At 39.6% G+C, this 10,410-nt stretch overlaps 1 protein-coding gene across 2 annotated transcripts in view; it reads left to right on the top strand.

Moving 5' to 3' along the window:
* Positions 1 to 10,410, top strand: part of LOC115236653 (MOXD1 homolog 2) — a 237,518-nt gene that overhangs the window by 175,599 nt on the left and 51,509 nt on the right. For both annotated transcript variants that reach the window (XM_029809241.1, XM_029809240.1), the window contains exon 3: positions 7,931 to 8,080. In XM_029809241.1, the coding sequence (XP_029665101.1) occupies positions 7,931 to 8,080 (150 nt within the window). The remainder of the gene's footprint in view (positions 1 to 7,930; positions 8,081 to 10,410) is intronic.

A 10,410-nucleotide genomic window follows, 5' to 3' on the forward strand; every position in this document is an offset into this window, starting at 1 on the left:
CCTTCGCCGTTCGCAGCCTCATGCCGTGAAAAGCAATTTACACTGCCCTCCGGACTTCGGATTACTTTTGAATGCTGAAGAGGCACACGCTCGCACGTATCCTTTCCCGCCGTCAACTGCCACGATAATGAAATCCCGGGCGATTTCCGAGCGCGATTGTTTGCGCTAACAAGGCGCGATTAATTTCCTTTTAGCGAAAGAACTTTTTTTCGCGTGCCATTTTTATTGAGCACTGCTTATTGAATTTGCGTACTTGTCGAATTAAGTGATTTTATTGGCTAATGAGAAAAGAAGAAATATCGAAGCGAATTCGCGACACTTGTGAGGGAGTAATATTGCAACGTATACCAAATTTGATAAGGACCGTTGCGATTATCACAGATGTTATCAATATAACAGAATATATATATTAAATAATTGTAGAAAAGGAATTAATTAAAAGATACCTATATATTAATAATTAAACAATAATTGAAATTATATAAAAGGCGAAAAATTGGAATATACATGTACATGTCATATAATATACTACTTAAGATACGAAAAAAATCAATCATTCGGAGTAAAAGTCGGTTTAGTTGAGTTTTTGAAAAATTGATATCCTCGAAACGAAAGACCATTTTATGTACCGAGGTCGATTTTCTGCCGCGGTATTTGCGGTCTAATTATGGTCGTTATGTACTGGAAGAATAGAATCGTGTCCCTCCTCCCGTCCTCGCGTGTGCGATCGACATCGACGACGATTAGGGCGGTTTACCGATCCGCGTAATTTTCAGGGAAATTTATTTTATCCCCGGACCCTCATTATTCGTTATTAGAAGCTGTCACTAGACGGCGAATTGGAACGCCCGTAATTGGCATAATTCCTTAACGTGCACAGGATCTTTCGGGTAGTCACAGTGCAGCGTAACCATGGGAAGGCAGCACGAAGGTTCGGAGGTCGATTGTGCGACCCGGGCTCGTGTGCTCGTGCTGCGTTTCGTGCTTTCCTGTTATATACGACCCCGCCGCTCTGCATTTTAAGCTGCACTTAAGCTCGTTTTAACAGTCTCCCGCCTCGAGTAACTTTAATTGTCGAGACAATAAACGTGCGAATTGTTACGAACAATGTCTTGTTTCGATTGAGCACGTTCTGATGACGTAGTTTCTTTTAACAATAGTTTAGTTACTTTAGTTTAACTAACTGAACAGAATTATGTTTAAAAAATTATATACTTTTTAAATTAAGAAATTAGACCTATGCGCGTTTAATTACACGAATGATATATATTCATATATATAGTACAACAAAAAGAATTCATAATGCAATATTAATTAATGTGATTCGTTTCTCTTTTATTGCGTGCGACATAATGAGAGCTTACTGTAGGTTTATGTAATTCGCTTCTAAACTCGTGTGCGATTCGCACAAGAAACCGTTTGATCGGCACAGCGGGACGATTCGATATCGGCGACACCATGGCGGAGTATTAATGCACGTGGTGAATTGGGTCGGCATAATTGCTATAATTGTCCGGTATGCGGAATCGGTTACTGAATGCGCGTACGTGCGCCAGTGTGGGCCTACGTGGAATAGAATACGGTCTCTCTCTCTCTCTCTCTCTCTCTCTCTCTCTCTATCTATCTATCTATCTATCTATCTCTATCTCGCTACCTCTCTTTCTCTCCGTAACGCATTGATCGCACGCTCGCATGATGTGCTCGATAGAACGGAAAGACGGACATTCGCGGAAACAAAGCTCCCAGTATGCACAAAGCGACGCGTAATTGGATGCCGATAATGCCTGTTGATGTCACTGATGTTTGACGATTACAGACTAATCCGGCTGTATGAATATCAATAGCTGATATCATAAAGCATAGCTAGTCGACGTATCTTTGTTATTATCATTGTTATCATCACATTTTATTATTATCATTATTTTATTGTACATATATATTTTTATAGCGAAATAAAATACTATTGGATATATATATTTCTTTTTTTTTTTTTTATTTCAAGAGTAGAGATTTGACATATATACATTATGTATGTATGCTATACTAATTTCCAATGTATAGCAACATTTAATTCTTCTTAAATTCATAAAAATTATTTAAAATTCTTGATATACTTAATATAAATTCCAAAATGCAGTTTTGCGATTTTATCACTGCCGAGAGTGACATATTTGGCGACAATTGGAAAAGAATTCTTGTTTGGCAAAATTTTTTAAATCTTAACAAATGACCGTAGGATGCATTATAGCTGTATATATATATATGTGTCTTGTTTCCGGTAAAACTATCACGCAATGCGAGAGAAAAAGAGAGGAAAGAAAAATGCCATCGCTGTCACCACTTCGCTGTTACGGCTGAAAATTCGTATCCCACGTGCACGTCCGATGTGAAATGGAGAACCGTACATTACGCGAGTTTACTGCCATACGTGTCCCGATCCGATTTCCTTTTATCGGCCGTCGACCACGGATTCGCGTCGTGACGAACGTACGAGAACCAATCGAGAATAACAAGCAATTTCGGGCAACGTAACTAGCTCGAGACTTCATCCCCATTGCGTAGTGTGTTTTCGCGAAGGAGATATATAAACGTGTAATAAAAACAAGAAAAGAAAAAAGTCGAGACCGAGGACATATTCTACGGATGTCCGTGCTCAATCAAAGAAAAATTGACAAAAAAATATATCAACAATAAATTGTAGTATACAGCGTGTATAACAGAATTATTTGAGAATTAAAAATGACCCGAGACGAAAAAACGAATGTAGATATGAATGATAAAATGCTTATTGTAAAGTTTAGGGCAACGAGATTAATTTTTTAGTAAAGAGAATACAGATTGATTCGAAATACGTGAATAGTTTTTAATATTTATTTACATAATATAAAATTGTGCCGACTAAAACTGTTTAGGACTTACGCGTGATAGCTCTGCGCTCCCGCAAAATTGATGATGCATGTTGATCGTGCAATGTTTGATGGAAGGAAAGGATTGAATGCTCTCGCTGGTAAGCGAGAGTGTCGAAAGAGGGTTGACGGAAAATCGGGAGAAAGATAGCGGAGTATATCGGAAGGAATGCAGTAGACTCGCAGGTGGGAGGTCTGACTTTTCGATCGCTCATGTCTTGGGAAAGTGATCGCGGCTGGAAAGGGTGTCCGCGGGGAAAGGGTGGAAAAAATATGTTCTCCGCTTCTGACGGCAGGGCGGAAATTGAACAAGTTATGCGCATGCGAGAGAGAGAGAGAGAGAGAGAGACAGGTCCGCAAATTATTTATTACTCCATCGTTTCGCGCGAATTCGCGTATGTTGCGACGTCTCGGAGCCGAGACAAGGCGCCGCTCGTCCTTCCCGTGTAATTTTTCACGGCGCGATCGATGATAATGCGATCCGCGGTTCCGGTAGACGATGTCGCAAGGAATTTTTCCTTTGCGAGGAAATTCCACTGCGGCGAGCCTCGGAATTCTGCAATAATAACGAGGCGAGACGAAATTTAAGACGTTATTGAATTAATATCGAACGATATCTAATATATTTTTCATAAGAAAAGATTGATGTCGAATTTTTCAAATAATGCGATGGTAGTATTTTTATGTACTCTGTACAGAAATACGTACTCCGTTATCGTCGTAGAAATTTCGAATCGAGTCATTGCTGTTGACGAGTCAGGAATTTTCTAGAGATAAAATATATTTCTTCGCTATACTTGTCGCGCAATAAAGTATGGCTCAATAACGTGGCTACGAGATACGAGAGGCATCTAACTATGGACGCATGCGTCTCTCTTTCAATTTTTCATCAGAACGTCGAACTTGGGAGCAATACCATCTCGTCTAAGGTTCAAAGCCTTGTCGTCGCCGGCGGTAAAGCCCTTTCTCGTGCAAGAATTCGAATCCTTCGTCAGAGAGACGGTCCTCTTACCTTTGAGTAACCGCATACCGTCCGCAGGCAGTCGCACCACGAAAAGAACTCGGACTGCGAGACACATGGCCATAAACCAGCCGAAAATATGAATGAATTACTCGCAGTTGTAAAAATGCAGTCGCATATAATTAATGATGAAATAAAAATGACTTAACTACCGGAATAATAACTAATTTCATTTTTTATCTTTGTAAAATAAAAAATATACATATGGATATTACATTATGTACATCTAATTGAATTTATAGACATACATATAATAATATTATATAATTTAAGTACTCATTTGTTGTTGGTTCATTGTTTTAGCGTGTTTTTTTCATTGCTAATTTTTAATAATACATTTTTTGTATAAATGTTGAGATATTAAAAAATGTAAATTTTTATTAATAACTAATCAATTTAAATGCGTGTCACAAAATTAATATTGTTATTTGGCAAATAAGTTAATTATTTAATAATAGTCTTTGCAGTTCAATTTCTATAAAAATATCGTGAACCGTCCGAAAAAATTCGAAATGTCTAGTTCATCGTAAACATAGTGTTTTAATCTCAGCTCTTTACTCATTTCTCATCCTTCTCTAACAATGAGATATTTTCGCGCGTCTGCCTTGCTGAAAGTAACGCGAGTCGACGTAGCCGTTCCTATTCTCTCTCTCTTCGCGCATTTTGACGGCCGCAAAGACGACGTGGCGCGGCCCAGGTGAGAACGTCAGTCGAGAAAAAAGAAACAGGCGAAGAATAAGGGACAAGGATGTGAGGGGTGTCCGGTATATCGGGTGGAGGCAACGTAACACGCGTGACTCGTCGGGAATCACGCAGCACGCGCAGGTACGCGGCTAAATGAAATTTTAATAAAGCCGCGCTGGAAGACCGCGCAGGCCTGAGGGGGAGTGATCCTCACAATGGAACAAAAGTCGTCCGAAAGGCGTCGGCGCGCTTCTTCTTCCGAAGGAGCAGCCGCGCCGCGATAATTATATCGAGGCGACGGCACGGAATCTCGCCAGAAAAACTTGTCTTCGGCCCTTAAGGGACCGAGAAGTCCCCAGAACGCTCGCTCGCAATCGCCTAACTAAAGGCGAATTTACACGCTTCGCTCCCGATGATTACCACGGATGAATCATCCAAAATAAATTGGATGAACGTGTTTTTGTTCGAATGTATCGTGCTAAAAGTGGGCTACTCGATTCCGCGGCCGATCCGACGCGGGCGTTCGCGTATTTAAAAAAAAAATTTAACGCGCGAGAGAAAGGACGGCGACAGACTTTTCCTGTATACATAATTTGTATAATAATTCAATTATATATTACCCTATATACACGAGGGTACATACTACATGCATACGCATAGATATATAGAGTTTATACACCTCTGAAACGTCAACTATAAACTCTCAATTCTCGACTGAGTAAACTGTCGGTTCTCTAAACTCTCAGCTCTGAATTCTCAGCTTCCAACTTTAAGCTCTCTCATCCCGCGTTTCATAACTCCGTAATTTCTCACTTCGAACGCGAAACTTGCAATTTGTGTTGTTATTGCGTGTGATCAGTCCAATAAAGAAGCTCGATTGAGAAATCGTAACATCCGCGCCCGACAGTACTAGTATCTCATGCAAATAGAGTCGCTACAATTCTCGTTGGAAATGAGATAAAATCCTGGAGCTTACTTTTTATTTTGCACAGTTTACTCTGATATCGCCTAAAGCGAATAAAAATGGAAAACGGCATTGTTTATTTTATCGTTCAACACAAACAACGATCTGTTGCGAAAATAATGTTTGCGTGATTTATTCTTTTTCGCTTTTGCAAAGTTTTTGAATGATTCCTTCGATCCATATCGTCGAGAATCTACCGTGTAAATTTACCTTAACTTTTGCATCCAGTCCTGCCCTTTGTCTCCCTTGCAACGGGGAGCGCGCGTAGTCGTCTCGGTTCGACGATCGTCGTAGCGAACGAGAAACTCGATCGAGGGAAAAGGCGAAGCAGGCGCGGCGTCTCTTGTTTTTGCCGGCAACGGCCGTTTCTTCTTTGTAAGACGATAGAATGGCATTCTAATATCGGTATCGAGCAAGAAACTGCGCGCGCGATAAAAAGACCGATGGTATTCGGAACAAAGCGGCCGAGCCTTAGGAAATTAGCAAAAATTTTAAGTCACCGCTGTTCCGATTATTCAGCATTTTCAGATTATTCAGCAGTTTGTTTCTTCTTTATTAGGAGTACGGAAGAGTAAAATACTTGGGGCGCGTAAGCCGTTTAACATGTTTTTATTCTGTTAAACGTAATAATCAATATTTTACGAGGCTTAGCCATTCAAATTTTATTGTCCAAATTTATGGCAGAATGGAAGCAAGTTGTTTATCGCATCTTTTTGCTGGCACTTTTTAAGAAGCATTCTAAGACTTGTAGTCGAGCATAGGACGCAATGTCATAAAATTCTGATTTAAAATAATAATAACCTGGTGAATATTTTTATAATGCACGTTGTATCGATAGCTTTGCTTTTCGACTGGTACTTTTTCTTAGACGACGTTTCGTTTTATTAAACCTCGCGCGATAATATGCCTGCATAAAATTTTGCAGTAAACGTAAAATGTAGTATAGGCCAGCTTCACGTGTTGGCTTAGAGAGACTTTCTATCCAAGTACGTGATAGATCAAGACAAAGAACGTTTTCGAATCATTAAACCGCGAGAAAAATAAATCTTAAAGCCGAAGATCAAGATAAATTCACATTGCATTGCTAAATTAGAAAAAATGGGTAGTGAGTAGCTAAAATCTTAGACCGCACTTCACTCGCAAAGGAGAGAAAAAAAAAAAAAAAGAAGAAGAAAAAATCGTTAGCACTGTAATTTTAGTGGTGATACTAACTTGGCATATAAATCATGAAAAAAAGAACTTGGCGATTTAAATGCCAAGTTAACGCTGCCGGGCCGAGCTTAGAGTGTTAATCGTAGCGGGTGAAAAGTGGAGCGAATTAGCGAGGAGAGGAAAAAGAGAAAACGTAGCTATGTTTCGCGCGTCGCCGGCGGGGATGGCGGATAATAAATTAATATTTTCACACGATAGATCGCAGGACCATTGCCAGTCCTCCTTGACGTCGGCTAACTGTAAATGCGAGTAGTCACGCATGGGAAAGGCGAATGCCGGTCTCACGATTGCCGTTGCGAGGAGATCGATTATTATTACAAGAGATGTTATATCCAATTTCGCGTCATTCGCGCGCGAAACAGAATGAGACGGCCGTAAACACAGCGTTCCCGAACGCGAATATTATCGGTCGCACAAATTACGGTGCTCGGTCTATTTATTTACGTACGACCAATCAGTCGATTAACTGTTAATGATAACGGCTTTGCGGATATAATTAATACGAACAGGATGGAATAATCATGCCGGCGATGACGCGTTTCCGCCTGTCAGTCGATGCCGATGAGCGCCTTGCTTGTTAAAGAAAAAAACAAGTCGTCTTCCGCGTATGTTGTAGGATTGAAAGAAAAAATCGACCAACTGCGAGTGTCGATGAACTGCATTCACGTCGTTAAGTAAAGGATGATGTTTCGTGTGTGCATGCGTGTGTATCATACGCGCGAGTGCACGCGACACGTCGTTCGATATTAGAATTTTCGACGAATATTCGTCGAATATGTCAAGCAATATTAATCCATTCGTTATGAAGCTCCAATATTGGAATATCCGATATTGTCGATATTACTTCCTCATAATAAAAACTCGAAAATTATTGGCAGCGGATTTTTGTATCTTCTCATTTTGCTCACGTCAAAAATTGTGCTAAAAAATTTATACAATGATAAAATATTGCACGAGCGCATTTTTTTCAATTCTAATGGATCTTTTCTCCTTTCAAGAGAATATCTTCATTCGCAACGATCGATTTAACTTTTGGACGCCGCGAGTGCGCAAGCGAGTGTGTGAAGCGTCGCAACGACGATGCATTATACTTTATGGCACTGCTGGCACGGATTTTAACGTTAAGTCGTCGCTTGTTTCCAGGACCGGCACGTGAAGGACACCAGCAGGGATCCGCAGATGGATTCGAGCCAGGATTACCGGCTGTTACTGGGTTACGAGAACAAGACGCACACAGTGCTCCGTTTCAGCAGGCGATACGACACATGCGACCCGCGGGACTTGAAGATCACGGTAGGTGATGCGATTTATTCAGCTCGAAAGGCGCAGGACAATCTTCTGCGGAGCGCACACAAAGCACGCGAGATTTACTTGTCGCGCTTATCTTGCACTATTTTTTGCCGTGATAAATGCATTCGTGTATTCCTTGGAGAAAGATTAATACGGGATTCACTTAGAGATGAAATAATTCAAAGAAATTTATTTCTACGAACATAAATTTTATATTAATCTTTTCATTAGAGCAAATAAAGTTGTTGCAATATAAACATCTTAGTGTATTTGGGCAAAAATAATAGAGAAAACTTTCTCTTTTATATATCCAATAAGTTTAAAAGATAAATTTTTATTTTTGAAATTAAACCAGAGAAAACCTTATCATCATTCTATTAAATCAAACCTGCATAATTTTTTTTTTCTATGTAGATACTTATAATTTGAAATTAATCGAAAAAGTTATACGCATCGGTTTTTCGAAGCACGCAATGATGTAAAGATGTTGAATACAAAGGTATAGTTAATTACTGCATTTAATTATTACGCCCACGGTTGTAAAAAAATACTGCGAATGTTTGCGTTCCCGAGTCGCGGACTCGAATGAAATTCGGCGGCTCGTTATCGCAATTTTCCCGCGCGATATTCCGTTACTCCCATTGTAGGACAGTCCGACCTACTTCTTTATTTCGCCGGTAATTAACTCGGAAATAGATTGCGCGATAGAGCCTTCCCGCCGCTCGACGGTGCACGGTACGGGCTTAACTCGAAGAAAAGAGATTACGCGAGTGTTGCGATCTGCTTTAAGCCGCGCAACATGAAATTTATTGCAACCGACGAGGCCGCCAAGATCTAAATTCCAAATCCTCATCCCCGTTATTGCGGCTACAGGCGCTCGCTTAATAGCGTCATTGATACGCAGTTATGTTCCTCGGTAATCCGTGACCGGCGAAAATAAAGCTTCTTGCTCGCGCTTAAAGCGCTGGATAGAGAAAACTACTGGGTGAAAACTTGCGACTAGAATTTTTTGTTTTGTTCACACATGAATTTGCCGAGCGGGTTTTATAAGACACGTTCCCAGGGAGGATAAAGGGAAGCAATAACGCAATATTTGTTCAACGCGGTTATAAAGATAGAAGTGTGCAGGTTGCCTGTAAAAAAAGAAAAATCGTACACCTTTAACACTGGAGTTTGCAATCGCGCGTCTTTAACCCCTTTAAGCAGCAGATCTCTGAGAAAGAAATTTTATCATTGCGTCATTCTGTCGCTTCAGAGTTTCGCGTGAATTTGTTTTAGTATGTGCAATCCCTTTGTATGAGCAGAAAAATACAATAGAAATATTGGTTCTGTAACACATTTTGTTTGCTTTCAATATAAGAGAAATATACACAGCAAAACTTTTACAAAAAGTATTATGATGTTATATTTTTAGAACGTTAATACTTCCGATATGCGTGTGTAATTTTTCTCATTAATTATTTTTTTTTTTCAAATCAAAAAAGAAAATTTATCCGGAGAATCGAATCTCTCCCCTCATTGTCAGTTTTTCGCGAAAATAGAAAATAGGTAAGTGAAAAAAAAAAAGTTGATTTTTAAAGTCGAATAGACTTTTCAAGCACATATTACATACAGTTATTCAAGAAAAAAGTAAGAATTTTGTTTGCTCCTAATCGGCGTTCTTCTCGATTATGTACTTATTAACCCTTATTATCGTCATCACTTCTGCGAAATCTCGTGGCGCGTTATCGACAATCAGCGGTTAACACACAATCGTCGGGGTTCGATTTTCCACTTGATCGTATTATTATCGCGCATCAATTTCGGGCGAGCTCGTTGCGATGCGATCTCATCGTCTGCCCGCGCGTGCATAATTCGCTGCAGCCACCTCGCTATCGAGGCTATTGCCGCTCGATGCCATGTGGATAAACGGCGTACGTGTTCGTAAATATTCGCTCGCGGTAAATCGAATTCCCCGGCGTTACGTAACGTCGAATTAAGCGTTATTTTCAGTTAACGGATTATCAGTGATATAAAGAGAAACAACCCTTTTTCAATACCTATTAAGGGATCATTTTTCTCAGTTTACGCTACGTACCATTTATTTTCATATTATGCAACAGAATAGCGAAGCATAATTAATCCATCAGCGTCATTTAAGGCTCACATCGGATTACATTAGAACACGCATTTATTATTTTTACTTCAAAGAGATTTGACATAAACATATTATGTAACGTTAAATATATCTCGATTATAAAAGGCGAATTATTAATGATCAAAACGTCAAACTAAACTTTATAGTATAATCAATTGTATATTTATTTATTATTATAAATATTATATTATTTTAA

This window comes from Formica exsecta, unplaced genomic scaffold (assembly GCF_003651465.1).
Source record: "Formica exsecta isolate Colony F162 unplaced genomic scaffold, ASM365146v1 scaffold26, whole genome shotgun sequence".
Lineage (NCBI taxonomy): Eukaryota > Metazoa > Arthropoda > Insecta > Hymenoptera > Formicidae > Formica > Formica exsecta.